The sequence below is a fragment of the Thermobia domestica genome, chromosome 11 (assembly GCF_964235325.1).
Source record: "Thermobia domestica chromosome 11, izTheDome1.hap1.1, whole genome shotgun sequence".
NCBI lineage: Eukaryota > Metazoa > Arthropoda > Insecta > Zygentoma > Lepismatidae > Thermobia > Thermobia domestica.
In genome coordinates this window covers 180,232,048-180,251,377 of record NC_137464.1, presented here as the reverse complement: position 1 = coordinate 180,251,377, position 19,330 = coordinate 180,232,048, and the positions used below count along the sequence as shown (strand labels likewise).

At 34.3% G+C, this 19,330-nt stretch overlaps 1 protein-coding gene across 7 annotated transcripts in view; it reads right to left on the bottom strand.

Moving 5' to 3' along the window:
* Nucleotides 1-2,008: 2,008 nt before the first annotated feature.
* LOC145664593 (hexosaminidase D-like) overlaps nt 2,009-19,330 on the bottom strand; it is a 108,798-nt gene continuing 91,476 nt past the window's right edge. For all 7 annotated transcript variants that reach the window (XM_081731396.1, XM_081731400.1, XM_081731397.1 and 4 more), the window contains 3 exons: nt 16,818-16,928; nt 9,031-9,117; nt 2,009-2,633 (listed from right to left, as the gene is read on the bottom strand). In XM_081731396.1, coding sequence (XP_081587522.1) covers nt 2,438-2,633; nt 9,031-9,117; nt 16,818-16,928 — 394 coding nt within the window. In that variant the 3' untranslated portion in view covers nt 2,009-2,437. The remainder of the gene's footprint in view (nt 2,634-9,030; nt 9,118-16,817; nt 16,929-19,330) is intronic.

The window sequence follows — 19,330 nt, the reverse complement described above, 5'->3', positions numbered from 1 at the left end:
TACTGTATGTTACTATATGAACTTAGCGGATGTTAAACACAAGGACTGGTCAAATATAAACTTAAAAAAAAAAAAAAAAAAAAAAAAAAAAAATAGCTATGAACCGACTTCAAAAAAGGCAAAAAATAATAAAAGCTCTACTGTCGTATCTTTTTAATGAGCCACCTACGCAAGGTCTATTTACTGATGTACTGAAGACAGCAATATAAAGCCATGCATATGAATCCGAGAATTCGACCAATTTCTCTATCTGTGTTCTCCAAAGTACTTGAGAAAGTCATGTACAGTCAATAAATTATATTTTAAATAAGTGTAATATATACTAAGTTCTTCTGAATATGGTTTTCGAAAAGGAATGAGTACTCAAATAGCTTAGAAAGCAAATAATTCGTTGTTTTTTCTTCTTCTTTTTTTAAAACAAAAGCTTTTGATACAGTAGATTATATTATTGAATAAACGGTACTCATATAGCGTCGGAAGAACTTGTCATAGTTGGATAAAATCTTATTTACAAAATACACACGTCGTAACTTACATATTGGTATTCTTGAAACCTGTCAATAAAGGTACAATCAAACTAGTATAGGAATTCTGTAGGGTTCTATTCTTAGTTCACGGTTTTTTCTTTTGTATATCCTTTTGTTGATCTCTCAATTTGCCCATAACTATGTGTTTGCGGGTGACACTACAGCTTTAGTATATGATAGATGTCTAAATGAACTAACTGAAAATATGTTTTTAATTCTTAAGAATGTGGAGGATTGCCTTCCTTGTAATAAATTAGAAGTAAATAGAACTTAATAAGTGTGTACAGATTTTTTTTTTTTTTTTTTTTTTTTTTTTTTTTTTTTTTTTTAAATCTCAAAACCAATCCTTGCTCTGCTCACATATTTAGTAAAAATCTTCGTACGGTAGATAAACTAAATTACTAGGTATGCAAATACACAACGATCTAAAATGGGATCGATAATGAACATCTTGTGTCTGTTTATGTTTAGAGTGTTACAAGACAGAAAAGCTTTAATTAAGGTTTATTTTGCACAATTTTAGTCTCTCGTTCAGTACACAATTGTTTTCTAGGATACTTCTAATCTGAGCCAATTAATATTTAAAAGTCAATAAAGAGGTTTGCACATAATTGAAGCTATTTCTCAAACAATGGTCATGTAAATTACTGTCAACCAGATGAATGTAATACCTGTTCCATGTCTTGCTATGTTATACATATATATTATTAATTCTGGACTGGTGGCGTAGTCCTGTAATCTCTTTCTTAGGAATCGAGATACGTATAAAGGTTGATTTTATATGATGCTCTGTGTACCTGGCAACTACGTCGGATTCAAGCCCCTATCGTTAGTAGTAGATTCTTATTGGTTCCGAGCCCACGTTAATAGTAGGTCCCATTCTTCATAACCTCGGTGCTGCATAAGGACGCACAACACAAAAACTCAGAAAATTTTTATTATGAGCACGTCAAAATGGATGAAACAGTTTATTAAAATTTTGGTCAACTTCAAATGACGGTGTCTTAAAGTTTAAATCTTTGAAGCCTAATGTTTCAGTTGTAGTTATAGTTTTTAATTCGATAACCTATTTACAACAACAAATAATAATAATCACTACACTTCCAGATGGACAATTGGCGCACTAGTGTAGCATTTCATAGAAAACACTTTCTTTTTTTAAATATTAGAAGTCTTGTATAAAAATGGTAGCAAAATACAAGTTAACCTGCAAATCACAACTTCCATGTCTATCTTTTTAACGTTAAATCTTGAGCTAATTGTTAACAAGATTCGATAATCCAATCAAGTAAATATATATACTTGAAGTAAATACACACACACACACACACACACATATATATATATATATATATATATATATATATATATATATATATATATATATATATATATATATATATATATATATATATATATATATATTTATTTATATATGGAATACTGAATAAACATGGAAATACTGAATAAATCGTTCGCTATCTAATAATATTTATTAATTTATTTCGTTTTCAGTTGATTCAAAGAGAAGTTATGTTTCAGTTTTATGCATGTACTTTACAAAATACTGAGGTAGAAAAATTGAAACAATGGAAAATTTATTATTACAATATTTTCAATCTCGTGCTTGTTACAATTGAGCAAAATACATGTCTTTTAATATGCACATGATTAATCAATGAAATGCTGTTTACAGTACGTATCAGAATCGAACTGTTTAACAATAAATAAACTGAAAATAATCTTTTCACTTATTATTTTTCAATGTTTTATTTCATTAACTTTGTAAACTAAATTGGTTTGTGATTTCTTCTAACTCCTTGCTGAAGATTTGAGAATTGGAACTAAAAAAGAAAAGTTAAAATTCGCCGAACTTAATCAAGCGAACAGCATTCACAATATGTTATTTATCATGTTATTTTCTGGCAACTCTTGACTCTTCCACCAACTTCCATTTGGTGTTCTGCATCCTTTTTTAGCTGCTGCAATCGGACCTTCTTTGGTTCTATCAGTGTTCCAAACCATTCTTCTATCGTGTGCTGATAAAAGACTTCTTGCATCTGAGTCTGCAGATAAGCTTCCAAAGAAATAATCTCATTTAAGACGCTGAAGAAAAGAAAAATATGCTTTCTTTAGTTAAAATTTATAACAAACACTTAAAATATAATTATGGATAAGACAAATTATTCATAATGAGATGCAAATATATAAAATAAATAAATAAACAAAATAATAATAATAATAATAATAATAATAATAATAATAATAATAATAATAATAATAATAATAAAAACTTTCCCAGAAGTGTTAACTATCAAATTTTGGAGAAAATTATTTTTTCTTAAATAATTTAGTGATGTTAACCTTCTCTGATGCTGTCTTGGTATGTATACAGAGTTCTCAAAATGGTTATCATAATACGTACGAGAAAGAATGTGCGGTGGCCCAGTAGGTAGGGCCAGTAGGCCCAGTAAACCTACTGGGCCCAGTAGGCCCAGTAGGTTTACTTATAAAGTTGTGTAACATACATGATACAATTTTATATTGTCTTATGGTCATCGATCACCCAGTGATAATGTCTTAGTAAAGGCTGGAAGATAAATTATAGCAAAGGTACAAATATTTAATATTGGCGACTACCCTCAGGTTCATCTATACCAATGGGTACATTGCCATAACTGTAAATACTTCAACGGGCGTCGTTAGAAGAAGGACGAGTGGGATATGTCCCATGCAATAATTTTCTGTATCATGTCTAAGGTATTTTCCCGTAAGGCAGACGATATTGCTGCTAATATGTGCCGAAATTAAGTATTAACAATCCCATAATGTTTTCAGTATTTTGTGATGGTACTAGAGATATTACAGGAGTTCAACAAGAAGCCATTTGTATTCTATGAATAAATAAAAGGTTCGAACCTAATGAAAGATTTATGGGATTTTACAAAGCTATGGCAAAAAATGGTGAAGCTGTATTATTTATTATTGAAGGCGCTTTATTAAGAATTCAACTATCTATGTCAAACTTACGAGGGCAATACTACGATGGGCCTGGCAATATGAGTAGTTCAATGAAGGAGTTCAGTATCTTAATATGGAAAAATAGCTGCTTACACTATACCTAGGTATATGCATTGCAGTGCTCACTGTGTAAATTTAATTATGAAGGATAGTGTTGCATTACACACAGTCAAAAACTCAATGCAGTGTATTAATGAACTTGGCAATAAGCTCAATCAGTTTCCCAACGCAAAGGCTAACATTAATTATGTTCAGGAATAAATTGCATGTGATTCTTTGATAAGCATTTCGGATACATCATTTGTGTCCAACTCGATAGAAAATATCAGTTTGAAGGAGCTGTAAGCAAATATGAAATAATACTGTGAACTCTAGAGGAGTTGGTTAAAGATAAGTCCGAGAAAGCAAGTGGTTTGAATGTTATTTTGCCTCCATTATGGCACTCGAATTGCTATTCTATCCTGAATTACTGAATAAAATATTTCAAGCGATAACTGTTATTCTACCAGGACTTCTGAAATCTGTGGAACAGATCTCAAATGGCATTTGTGACTTGCGTTTTGTATAAAAGTTTTCTACAGTATTTTCGAATTGCGAGGAAAAATTTAGGAACACCATTTTCTAGTAACTATTCAATGTAAATAAACATCATTTACATAGGAAAAGTTACATTGTTGCAAGAGCCAGAACACGCCCTCTTCTACCTGAAATTCGATAAAAATCTGGAGGAGACTGAAGGAAGAACTCTGGAGGAAACTAAAAACTGAAGAAACTGCCGGAAAGGCTTACAGGACTTCATCCTATTTATGCATATAAATCCACAAGACTAATACATACGAGAATACAATGAGGTGATTGACGCAGTTCTTTTGGGATTAAAAAATAAATTCGCCAGGCACAAATTAAACAAGCTCTAACGATGGAAATATATTGCTAACGGAGGAGAACTCTAGTGATTTGAAGCTACATCCGGAAATTGACACATCATCTTTAGATTCAGAACTGAGATTATTCCTGAAGAATAAAAACATTGATGGTCTTAAGGACACAATGGTTGTTCATAAAATGAGTCCTGAAGAACGGAATTTAGTTTCAAATGTGGATAAGCTTCTTCGACTGCTGTTGGTTTTCCCAAAACCAAGCTGTGAAGCAGAAACAAAATTTCAGTGTTCTTTGTCCCTTGAAAACATATTTGCCTTCTACTATGACCCAGAAGACACTAAATCATGTGATAGTTTGTTATACTCCTCACGATATTTTGGAGTGTTGGCAACAAAAAGTTGCTGCAATTTTTTCTTCCGAAGGATGACTGAAGAAAGACATAGTTTCTGAACACCGAGAAATGAGATCGATAACTTTGAAAAATGAAATGAAATATTTTAGTTTTACGTCCCACGGTTATGCCGGTTAGGCTAAAGGAGACGGTGATTATGAGAAATGAATGAAATGGTGGAATGAAGAAAGTGGGACGAAACAAGAGAACCCCGAGAAAACCCACGAGCACGGTGTTTGTCCACTACAAAGTCCACACGACGCGAGCTGGAATCAAACCAGGGACCCCAATCACCGGAGAGGAACGCTCTACCAATGAGCCACCGCGCCCCCCATCGATAACTTTGAACACTGCCGTTTGGTCTTTCGATAAGTTAATTGATCTTTTTCTATTCAATGTATAAAGATATTGATTCATTTCTATTGAGCCTAAGTCAATGTGCAACTGTACCGCGTACGCGCAATCCATCGCCGTGAAATTTCCACGAGGCAAACAACAGTATCTCGTTAGTCACGCAGCACAGCAGTGTGGTCGAACATAGTCTGCTGCCGCCGAAACTGAACAGATTCTGGGAGAGGTGTATTATGGCTCTTTCCGATGCGCATCGCAGAAATGTATCAAGTGTGTAATTTCCGTGTAGGTCATGTTACTGTTAATCGTAATATACGGAAATATGCGGCCCACCACACCGACGCAAACAGATAGAAACCGGTCTTCCAAGAAGATCCCGCCGCTATTGCGCTTGCGTGTGGTTCTGCAATGGCGACCTAGGAAAATCACCGTACAGCGTGTGATGACCAGCGAATGCCGCACATCACAGGCGACAATCAATCGCGTAATTCACAGGGATTTACGCCTCATGATCGTTTGCAAGAGCATTGTGCATACCCTGAAACCGTTCATGTGGCTAAACGAAAAAGGAACTGCAGGAGACTGTATAAGCGTCATCTCGCGGATGATCGGTGGAAGTTTGCTGTTACCCTTAACGAAGCGTGGATTTACCTCACATATTGTGGTAAAGTTCGTGCCATTACACACAGACCTGCTAACGCCAAGAGCCGAAGCACGTTCTTCCGCAGTGCGCAAATAGTTTCCTCAAAGGGTTCATGATTATGGCAGGTTTCTCGTATAGCGGCAAGCTGTCTCCAAAAGTGGACGAAAACGTTAAAATTAATGTTGCGTACTACCAAACTCATGTCCAGACTGAAATTACCAGCATGAAATTCCAGCACTGTACCGACAAGACGTGAACCAGGTTGAACTGCACCAAAACTAGGCATCCAGCCACACGACGAAAACATCGCTGTAATTCTATCACAGTATGGAACTGGAATTTGGAATTTCTGCAATCCTCGTCAACGATCCAGATAGCAGTCCAATAGACTATTGTGCTTTAGGACTCGTCAAGCGGCGTCTGTCCCATCGTCTCCGGCCTGGGAAAAGTTTGTAAAAACAAATGGAATACAATACTCATGATCCAGGTGCAACGCAGTCTCCTGCAATGAAACTCTGATGCTGTGCAACGGTCAGTAGAGGTGGCCTGCAGATTGAACAGAGCCGGTGGTGGAAATATGGCATTTCCTAGGTAAGTGGCACATTCAAATTCGGCTCAATATAAATGAATGAAGCTTTGTATTATTTTGACATAAATATATTTCTTTTCAGGTAAAACAACTAAATTTGTAGAATTGGAGTGATAGGCTTTGGAGATTGTACATACTTGCAGGGAAGAATCTAGGGCTTTGTGTCGGAGCAGAGCATTTTATTTGTTGTTGTACCGATTGGTCTGAGAGATGATCGAAGACAGAGAATAAATTATTTCTCTGGAACTAAAGTGACGGCCAGAGCACAGGATAAGTGATTTCCTTGGGTCAGAGTGGTGACCACAATAGTTATAAATGAATTTGAACTTTTAGTTTAGCCAGGGATAATAGCATACTGGGATGAGTGATTTCCATTTCTTCCAAATAAGGAAAACATAGGAGTTTATAATTAAAAAAAAAGAAAGAAAGAAAGAAAAGAAAAAAGGAAGAAAGAAAAAAAAGAAACTTCAAAGACAATACTTTGAAGGTATTTTTAGATGATGATATTATTAGTATTATTATTTATTTATTTACTAAAGACAGAGAAGTCAGTGATGGTTTTCTCTTTAGAGGATTCAGCAGAATCCATGGGCAATAAGGAGGAGGAGGAGGAGGAGATGATTTATTATTATTATTATTATTATTATTATTATTATTATATTATTATTATTATTATTATTATTATTATGGACGAAAAGTTGTAGTCAAGTTTCCCTGATAGAGATATGTGTCGGATGAAACTGTGACGAAGTGGCGGAACAGTGGAATCTAGGCTGAAGGAAATTAATAGTGTTATGTAGGGATTAATGATAAAACAGCAGACAAGGAATAAGGCTCCGAAAAGAAGTGCTCCAGATTTTTTTTCTTTGTTGCTTTAATGGAATTTCATCGAATCATATATAGATCTTACGTTTTATTTGAAGATAAAGCAAACCTTCAATTTTTTTATTGATTTTCTTTTTAGCAGTACTGTAAGGTCATCGATAACGGTGAAAGAGAATCTGACATTCTTTTCATGATTGGTTCGTATTTGTAATTTATTTTGAGTGACTTACCCTAGATCAGCCAAATTTATCAGACGGAAGAGTAAACTACATAACTGCTTCCGAAATCTGATATGGGTACATGGAGGATCAGTTCTCTGATCCTTGACATTCTTAAAATTTCACAAAAGACCTATATTCACTTAGGAGATCCTAGGCTACACTTTAAATTTTACTTATGAGCATAAAGTACACCTATAGGCCTTAAGCTTAATTATAGTTTCCATTTGTCTTTTAAGTCTAAAAATGAATTGTTCTAGTTGTCCCTATATCAAAATTTGAAAGGGTCATAAAAACAAAACCCATGTTTCGATTATTTTTAACAAAACTATTTCATTTTACGAATACAATACATATTCTTCTTAGGCAACTATGTTCACTAGTTCATAAATGTAAAATTATGACTACTGTTCGTGCAGCCGCTATAAAATGTTTTGCTGTTTAGGTAATGAATCACTTGTAGCTGTCTTGTTGCGTCCAGTGGCAAACATCTCGGAGGTAATAATATTTTTTTTTTTTTTTTTTGCCACTTTGTCAATGTTACACATAGTTTGTTTTGTTCCTAAATTTATTCTTTAACAGTTCGCGGTTTATAATACTGCATGTAATATTGTGCTAAAATTCGATTTCTAAGTCCGTTATTGTGCTAAAATTCGATCTAGCTTCACAACTATTAAAAAAGGAAGTACAGTCAACATCTTGACACATAACGAAACTTTCATTTCTCGTATACAAAAGCTTATATATGAAGTTACTTTGCATAAAAAATACATCTCTATACAAAACATTTTTATATAACTGACAGCTACACGCAAAATTTCAAAAACTAATTATTTATATCTGAAAACCTTGAAGGTCAAATGCAATGTGAAGGTCAAATTTCAGGGAAACTCGAAATACCAAAGCTGTATGTTTACTGAAAATTGTTAATAAAAAAAATAAAAATAAAAAAAATCAATCAGCACGATGAACACTTTGAAACATATATTTTAATTATTTAATTTGAAAACTATCAATCGCATGTAAGTTATTAATTTTTTCATAACATTTCCTTTTCGTTAAACATTCCACAGAGACATACGAAGCAATCTTCTTACAAATTTTGTAAGGCTTTATCCACGCACTCTTTCTTTCTTATTCCAAGCTCTTCAGTGGCATTTACATAAATTTATTTCTTTTACAACCATCGTTTTAACTTCCAGCGTTTTCAACATTTGTCACTAAGTTATATATGATCATTAACTTGTTGATATAATTTTTGTCTTTCTTTCAATATGCAGAGTTTAACACCCAAACAAAGAGTTTCTTTTCATTCAATGAGTTCTTCGAAACACAGAGTTGCGTGGCTCTCAAGGCACTGTACAACAAATCTTTAACTTTGTGTTAATAACAAATATCCACCTATTCTCAGAAGGAACACACCTTTCGAATGCTGAAGCAAGTTTTAAAAAAATCATATAATCAGCAATTCCGCTTTCTTAAATGTTATGGAAACCAATATACTTTTCGTTCACAAGACAAAAGTAAAGATGTTTTGCAAGTAAAGATTTATAATATTTTTCTTAAAGTGAAACCCAACTTACTCTTTCAGAAGAGGAATAATGCTTTCCACCTGCATAGGACTAGTGAAGTTGTTTGCGATCTGCCAAGAATTTAACCAGCTTTCAACTCTGGAAATAATATTCACACAATGTAGACTAGCTTTCTTTAATTAGATCAAGCAATTAAAATATTCATATATTTCAAGACAATTTTGCATTCAAGAAATGGTTTCAAATAGTGTACTTAATCTTACTCATGTCATTTTGACCTCATTGTATTACTGAAATGTTGGTAAATTAATGCAAACTTTAGTGTACATTGAATCTGACAAATGACTCTAGTCATGAAACACGTTATGTCTATGAAACATGTTAGGCCTATATACCTTATTATGTATCACTTGAAAACTTACATTTTCTCTTTCTAGCTGTATACCATAGAAAATATGCTTTGTGTTACTATCTTTAAGGTTTCAGGCTCAGAAGGTATAATATAAACGGTAGATTTTGCCAAAACCCACTTCTTCGAATTTATAAACTCGGACGCAGTGCCGCACAGATAGCTTGAAACATTAATGAAATGTAGGATAGAGGCAATGCGAACTGCAATGTGGGTGCAAAGTTGCTTCTCAAAAATTCCGTCGTGAGTACTTCGGCCTGATAACCTCAAACGTCGTTCTATTTTTGACATCGTCGAATTGAATGTAAGCATTGAAACATATCCGTGTTAAACAACACGAGAGGTTGTACAGGAACTTATCTTTGATCATTCAATCATCGTACGGCATTTAGAAAAAATTGGAAAAGTGAAATTGATCGCATAATATGACCACCAAGTTAAAACGATGTTCCAAAACTTTCAACAAATATGCCCGGAATTGTTCAAGAGAAAAGGTTCAATTGCATTACAAATAATGTCGCATAAATTATGCTCCAAAAAACTACTCATCCACCATTCCCCTCAGATTTTTCCCCAATTACTTGCATCTTTTTCGACATCTGGATAGCTTCTTGCAGGGACACATCTTTAGCAATCAAGTCAGTGCTTAGAACACCTTCAGACAATATTAGCTCCAGTAAAGCAGATTTTTATGCTACTGAAAGAAATATCCTAGTTTCTCTTTGGCAGAATTGTGTTAATGTTGTGTGTTTGTGTTCCCCTTATTTAATTCCACTTAGTATCAGGCAAGTTATGAGAATTTAATTTCAAGTTAAAATCCTGCATTAATTTAGCAACATTCCATTTCTAACTATAGCATATATGATTTTCAAAAATAACAAAATTCTAACTTGTTCTAACTTATTGTTTTAAAGCAAGTTTATAGTGTATAGTAAGAATATCCATGGAACAGTGATCAATATCAATAAATTAATAAATCACGGCTCAGTTACTAACAATAGTTAATTAATACTTTCAAATGTGAACATCTACAGGTGCTAGAGTGTGTATTAAGAAGTAAAATTATAATTACAAATTTTGAAAAAAAAAAAGTTCTTGTTTTTAAAAGACAACCGATCATATGCTTAACTGTTCTGAGCCTGCAAATAAGTAAGAAGAAATTATATACTTTACGCTGTGAGAAGATTTTTCAATAGGTAACTCCGACTTACTGAGGAAAACAGAATTATTAATCATAACAGTATAAGACAATTTTAACAAGGTGCAGTTAATGATAAGTTTTTGTCTATTACTTACTTTATTCAAACATGGACATACGTCCTCTTAATGTGTTTCTTACCTCCTACTTTAGAGTTCAATGACAAGTTTCGAAATAGAACTTTCAAGTTAAATGTACATTCATTAACTTACAAAGTATACTTTTAACCTGATAACCATAATCAATAGTTTACATATAACCTAGTTTAAATAAAATACTTTCTTTCTAAAATTTAGTACAGAACTATTCCCGATATGCGACGCTTTCTCTTGACTGTACAAACTACTATAAAGCACTAACAAAATATATTAGAAAACAAAATAATCAAATAATCTACTAGTGACTGTCTCTATAGCGAAAAAAAGTCACTCTTTATTAATTTTTAGCAAATCTTTATTATAAATACACACCGCAATAACTTCCCTTAATAGATTTGTTAAATTTAAGTTCAAAATCTGGTGGTTAATAACTCACGAATCAAAGGTTTTCACTTGAATTTGAAATATTGGAAGACCTTACGCTTAATATGTATATGAATCACCGTAGTGTGTAGGCTTTTGGATCTTGAATTATTGGTCACCAAAACTTGGAGCTTGGGGGGTTTGCACTCAAATACTTTGACGGCAAATAACTCGAGAACGAAAGATTTGCATAACACAATATTTCATATGCCTACTAGCCTCATAAAGATCTTCACGGTGCTAAATTTGGTCAAAATCAAATGAATTCCAACAATCGCATCTAAGCAAAATTTTTTCATTCCACTGAATCAAAACTCGGTTTCGATAGTCAATAACTCGAGAACCAATGATCTGCATACCATATTTCATATGCATATCGAGCCCGTTGATATATACTATCATGCCATGTTCGGTCAAGATCGATTGAGTTTTGTTAACAGCATGCTATACAGGGTGCGTTCACAAAGTTTCAAGACTGAATGTTATCTGAGTCGGGGCGCACGCGCAGACCCGTTCTACCGACAGGGTGCAGTAGAGGGGGGTGTCAGCTAAGCGCCACAAAGCGTCAGTTGCCTCCGAGACGCGAGATGAGTAGATCGCTAGTGGCGTGAGTGCGTGTCAGTGACCCCCGTCGAAACCTGAGTGAGTGGAAAATGCAGTGATATTTGGAGCAGCGTTATGCTGTCAAGTTCTGTGCGAAACTGAATAAAACAGTTACAGAGATTTTTCGTATGATTCAGGAAATTTACAAAGAAGACGCCATGTTACGTGCAATGCTTTGCATATGGCACAAGAGGTTCTAAGAGGACCACGAGAACGTTGAAGACGATGACCGCCCTAGGAGATCTGCAACAAGCTTAACTGAGGAAAATCTGGTGAAAGTGCAAGAACTCTTAAACACTGATCATCGTCTTAGTGTTAGATTAATTGCCGATGAACTGGAGTTGGATCCGATTACTGTGTTCAAGTTAATGACAAAATATTTGAAGATGAGAAAAGTGAAGTTTTGGCACAATTCAACGTGGCAACACTGCCACATCCAGCCTACAGCCCCGACCAAGCTCCCAGCGACTGTTCTGTTCCCCCGAATCAAGAAAGACCTGAAAGGAAAGCGATTCGGCATGACTCCAGTGGTCCAGTCGGCTTCGACGATGTCCTTAGTGCGCGAACACTTTCAGAGAGCCTATGAACAATGGAAAACCCGCTGGCAGCGGTGTGTTGATGCCCAAGAGTCATATTTTAAAGACTTTCAGTTTGCTGTACAAAAATGTGAGTTACTTATTTTGAGACCAGTCTTGAAATTTGTGAACGCACCCTGTACATGATGGTACCCTACGGCTAGCTGGGTACTTCGTCCACAGACCCCGGTATTTGCTCGGGATACGGCCTCGCACTTCCCATATCCCTAACATATCTCTAATCTTAAGGGATTTCGAGATATGGCCATCTTATTATATCAATTGCAACGAACATTCATTTCTCTTCCTACATATTTTCTTTCTTTCTAAGGTAAACATCAAAAACGCCGAAACACATATTTGATTAACACGTCTCTATTCTTAAGGAATTTCGAGATATGGTTAAGTTATTTTAACAATTACAAAACCCACCCTTTTTCTTCCCTTCTAAGAGAAACATCAAAAAATGCTGAAACATGTCTCAACTTATTTTAAATTAAGAGCTTAAATAGGAATACGAATTTTCATGCCTCTAACATTAAAGGATTTCGAAATATGGCCATCTTGTTTTAACAATTGCAACCTCGATTTTTTTCTCCTCGCCTTTTTTTTTCCTTCTAAGGGAAACATCAAAAAACGCTCAAACTCGTCTTACAGCTTAAATATCAAATTTTATATCCCTAACCTTAACGAATTTCGAGATATGGTCACCTAATTATAACAATTCTAACTAAACTCTCTTTTCTTCCCTTTTAGGGCAAATATCGAAAAATAGTGAAGCACGTGTCTAATTATATCACATGAGAAGTTCAAATACTGAATTTCATATCTCTAACCTTAAGAGATTGCGAGGTATAAACATCTTCTTATACTAATTGTAATTTTTATCCCTTTTAATTTCTCATCCCATTTTCTTCCTTTCCAGATCAAATATCAAAAAAAGTTGAAAGACATGTCTAATTATTTTAAATGAGAAGTCCATATACCAAATTTTATATCTCTTAACCTTCAGAAATTTCGAGATATAGACATTTTAAGATAATTGCCACTCCTCCCCACTCTCCCATGTCGAATTTCCAAAAAATCCTTTCTTAGGAGGACCTTACATCACAAATCCTATGCCCTGTCCAAATTTCAAGTTTTTAGCTTAAGCGGTTTGGTCTGGGCGTTGATCAATAAGTCAGTTAGGACTTCTTTTATATAGAAAGATATATAATACCCTTCTCCTAAGTCATCTTTGATGGGCTATAACTCAGGAATCAAAGATCTGCACACCAGAATATTAAGGTGAATTAAGGTCGTGAAGTTATATCACCATCTAAATCTCGGTCATGATTGGATGAGTTCCATCAATCGCGTTTCATTGAAATTTCTTGATTTTACTGAGTCTAAACCCAACTTCGATAGACAATAACTAGGGACAGGAGTTTTTCGTAAGTTGCGAAATCGCGAAAGTTTTCCAACAAAGCCGAGAGTTGGCTTTTCAGCGAAATACATCAGATTGAGTAAGGAAATAGGTATTTTGAAGTCGCGACAAAATGCGATAACTGACATTTTGAGCGAAAAATACCGCAAAACGCGACAAATTGCGATTTTTTTAAAACGTCAATATCAGCTGTTAAAGTATAGAAATAAAAAGTACATTCCAAGCAACGTTTTCCTTTTGCAATATACCCATAGAAAAGCTGAAGTGCAACATACCCGTAGAAAAAGTTTACCAATCTGCATAAGAAGAAAATGGGGATATTGTTTAAAAGATGCGGGGGAAATCCCTCTTAAAGTTACATACCTTGAGGAAAGAAAAGTAGGAATTGAATGAAATGTACGAAAGCCTTGGAAAATTATTTGATCCCTTATTTGCTGGATGCCTCTCAAATCCTGATGTAGTCTTTGTGCAAGCTTTTTGTTCACATACTATGGTTTTCAAAGGAAACTGATGAACCTATGTATGCTGATTTCCATTAGAGTTTGAAGGAAGTTGTGATGCAGAGTCAAGATGTTAATGTCAGTGTGATGGATATTTTACTTGCACAGAGAACCAAAGGGGAGGAAAATTTAAATTTCAGTAACTTATTCCTGTCTGCAATATTTCTTCCAATAACGAATACTGATTGCGAAAGGATAAGGATATATATTTTTAAGTTTGATGATAAATGATAGAAGGCTACAGATGAAAGAAGAATATGTAGAAACGTGCAACATACTGCACTTTTCATCAGAATAATAATTTGCAGACGAGATATACAGGAAGATATTGCGCTAACGTATTGTATATATTTTTCCCTTTTTTGCATATGTATGTGTTTTGGTGTATAGCTAATACAATGTGTGGGGTTTTGTGGTGGCAATCGTAAAGATACTGTGGTAGTGTATTTTAAGTTTTTGGGTTTGTAAAAGAAGAAAGAAGTATGTTAACTGCAAAAAGAATAAATTCATTGTCCTATGTAGTATTATTGTTTATTACTTATATTGGACCTATATTAAGAGTTTATACAATTCATATTAGAGTTTGTATATTAGAGCTTATAAAATAATTTACTTAGCGACAAAATGAGAAATTTTATATTTCAAAATGCGACAAAATACGAAAGTTTTAATTTCAAATGTGAAATGTTTAATTTCAAACTGCGAAAAACTCCTGCCCCTAACAATAACTCGGAAACTAAAGATCTGTACACTAGAATATTTTCTACTACGTTCGAATGTGTATAAATCCCGTCAACCTCTACCACCATGCCCATTTCGCTCAAAATCAGAAGGCGATTTATCGATCGCGATTTAGTGATTTTTTTTCACTAAATCCAAAGCCATTTAATGGTCAATAACTCAAGAACCAATGGTCTGCATACCAGAATATTTCATATTGATTTTAAGCTACACGAGGTCTACTACCATGCCAAATTAACGCAAGACCGGACTAGTATCGTAGAAAACCATGTAAAATATCCTATCGCTAAGTCCAACTTTAACTTACGCGGTCAATATCTCAGGAATCAAAGACCTTCAGACACTATAACATTTCATAATGCACCAAACTCGCAACGTTTAATCACTATTTCAATTCTGGACAAGATCAGATGAGTTTCATCAATCATGTACGATATATACTATCTTTGTGATTCTATTATTATTATTATTTACTTTTTATTTTTTTTATTTTTAGAAAAAATAAGTTAAAATCTGCAAGTTCTTAGAATTTTTAGACTTTTCAATTTTTTCCTGCTTAATGAGCTGTATTAATGTGTAATGCAATGCAATACAATTAATTACATAATATGCATGTGCAACTCCAAATTACATTTAGTTCAGATTTAATTTATAAGAATGGAAATCTAAATTTTACAACAATGCAATCTTACAATAATAGGTAAGAGATTATCGTACAGATTTTTTTTTTTTTTTTTTTTAATTCGATGGTGTGGTTCATTGAATCCATCACTTATAATTTATTTATTTATTTTAGTCCTTTCAAACATAAGTTCTTTATTTCTTAATTCACGCAAATTTCAATTACTGTTTAACTTAGGTCTCATTTTTGTTTTCACTTGGAACCTGGATACTTTTTACTCTATAAGATAGCCATCTTTGTATCTTCGAATTTGGCTGCATTAAACTAACTTTCAACGCTGTTAATATTAAATATTTCAATGATGTTGATATTTTGTTGGTATATATAACGGTTGGTCCGTAGTCTTAACTGAATATTCTACTCTGTACATGTTTTCTTGGAAACCTTTACAGATATCCTTTACTACTACGATTCTTGTTTCAGAAGGTGAATCCAACAAGGGAAAGAAGGAAAGATTTGTCTATTCGAAGTGACGTGCCTAAAAATACGTACATGAGGTATTAGTATTCTTCATTGTTTTATATCTGTTGTTAAGTATGAATAAATCAAAAACTTTTTTTTCCTTATTCCTATATAATTCAATATTTGTCAAAATGTCAAACAGTTATGACCATAGTGCCACTAAATTTCTCACTAGAATCTGACGCCATTGTCTACATGATTTCAGTTAATACCGCGTTATTAATCGACCAGTTATTTGTCTTCAACCTGTATGACAGAAAGCTGTAATTGGATGTGCTTGTTAGAGCAATTTAAATGTCCACTAGACTCAGACATAACATTAATTGACTCAAAGACAACCGGAGTGTGAAATTAGTATATTACTCACTTAATTTATTTTTTATAAATTTATTAACTCAAATAGTAGGAAGGTAAAAGGTAGAAAGGTAATATTCCAAAGATAAAAATGTTCAAGATATATTTTCATCTTGATAATAGTGTTAAATAAATAGTTAATTCACGAATTAAGTATTTTAAGAAAATATTAAGTAGCTGTTTGCACGAAATCTTTTAAGGCCAAGAGATTTTTCTGCTCCGAGTTAGGCTATATTCTGTATACATCGAATTATAGGAGGATACATTTAAGTAGTACGAGTATAGAAACTATACGATTAGCTATTTTGTCTAGGTAGCAAATGTCATATTGTCCATCACTGTTAACATAAAAATAACAATTTCATACCTCTCATTATCAACTATGCTTTGGTATTTGACTTGAATGTTAGTAAACCATTCTACAGCGACCATCAATGCGCATCCCGGGAAATTGAGATTTTGCTCCACTGGTTGAGGTCTGAAATTGTATTAAGATATATTAGTACAAAAATAACTATTATAAAACTATACTACCAGAGGATACTTCAAATGAAATATAGTCCAGGATTTTATGATATATGGTATAATAAATGGAGGAAATAATCGATTTTATACTACACCAATTCTTCTACAGAGGTGAATGCAATGATATATAAAGAGAGAAAAATTGAAAGACTGAGTAGCACAGTGAATAACGCATCAGCACAGTATGCTGGATACCTGGGTTCGGATCTCGGTCCAGTCGTGCATTTTTGACTCTATCCTGTATATTTCAGGATATTTAACCGTGCATTTTAAATGTTTTTAATACAATAGCCCTGCAAGCAGAGGAATTTGAAATAATAATATTCTACTCCCGAGTTGTCTACCTTCGGAATCTTATAGAACGGGTAAAAGCAATCCCACGAGACAAGTCTGTATATATACACAAAGTGATAAAACAATTTTCCAGTATAAATTTCGTATATTTTCTTTAGAGCTTGCTGATTATTTCTATTGCTTTGGGTTGAAATCGGACGAGGAACGGTAGTACAAGGGAATATTCATTTGATGTTCCCTCACATAAATAATATTCCACTTTCCTAAAGTGGAATATAACTTTCCTAAAAATTATAAATTAAATTACGATATACATTGCCAGAGTTTGACACTATTCAGGGGCAAAGAGTTAATTCAACCCCCATTATTTACACAGTCTGGTCAAAAGTTCTGTCTCAAGGTTAACAGACCATGACCATAAAAATGAAACGAAAAATGGAGAGAAGGAAATGTATAATACAATATATACAAGGGTAAGTGACAAATCAATGGGTACAGCAGTTATTCAAAATGTCCCTGTGCTCGACACAGGCTCGTAAATGACGCAGCCAATCCGCAATGGCAGCACACACCACATTCATGTCTATGTCAGCCACTGATTTTACTATAACAGAGTTTAAGCGATCTATAGTCATGTGAGATTAAGGACACACCTTCTCCTCCAAATAGGAACAGATCTTGTAATCATGAGGATCTAAGTCTGGACTGAACGAGAGCCATTTTTCGGTGGTGATGAACGCAATTTTGTTGCGACGAAACCACTCCTGCGTCGTCTTGGAATTGTAAGCTGGTGCTATGTCCTATTGAAACGCCCAGGGCTTATTTTTGAAAATAGTGATGTTAAGGGGTATTCACCATCTTGTAGAGAATGTCCTCCTGGTATACTTTGGCCCCGATTTTCATACCTTTTTGGCCAGAATGGACATCAGTGCGGCTCAGGTACAACACACCCAGCCAAACCATTATTGATGGTCTCGGTGGACTAGGGGACCATGTTTACATGCTGCAGCGCTGGTTGCAGCATACAATCTATCATTCTGTCTGTTGGGGTGTTCTTCAACTGTGAAAATTTTCTCATCTGTGAACAAAATTTGTCGATGTTTGTTATTCGCGTACTACTGCAGAAGTAATTTGACCTGTCACGTCGCATTTTCATCAAGCACTAGTTTAACCACTGGCCTGTTCTTCTGCGATAGGAATGCAGTCCTAGGTCTTTATTGATCACTCTTTTCATTGATGATAGCGACATATTGTTTTGCAGGGCCATGAGTTTCTGCTTACGGGTCGGATTTCCTGCGATTCTTTCCTTCATTGCCTTAATGACACATAGTGTCCTAACGAAGCGAGATCTACCAGTGGGAAGCTTATTCTCGAAGACGATGTTTTATTATATCGCTGTATGGTGCGATAAACAAATTTTTGTGTAATGTTCAGTTTCTACAGTAACTTAAAGATGGTTGTCGAAGGGTATCCGCATTTGTGTAAGGCCAAACCTACAATACGATCTTCTTTCTTTCCTAATTCCATTTTCATTCTGCAAGAAAAGAAGGACAATAATTGTGTTGTAAGTTCAACCAACATCAGGGTTTCACAACAATGCTGGATTATTTTCGTACATCATTTTTTAATTACCGGCATTTTTAGTACATGTTTGGAACAAAACTTTTGACGAGACTAGGGGGTGTATTTACCACAATAATTTTATCAAATTTCTAATATGTGTTTTGTTTTAGATTTGATATATATATATATATATATATATATATATATATATATATATATATATATATATATATAAAGGGTTGGGCTTTTAGTAGTGTCAACAACGGTATATCTTGAGAAGTAGGTTCGAAGTTTTACAGGCCCTCGATGTAATCACCAGTATTGTGAATCACGCGTTCCCAGCGATGTGGAAGCCGCTGGATGCCGTTGGCAGTACCTAGTCTCTGGATAGTACAGATAGAGCGATCGGTCGCCCGGAGGAGATCATCAATTGTACGAAGGCCTGTCCCACTAAAGTGGTTCCTTTATCTTCGGGAAGAGGTCGTAGTCGCAGCGACT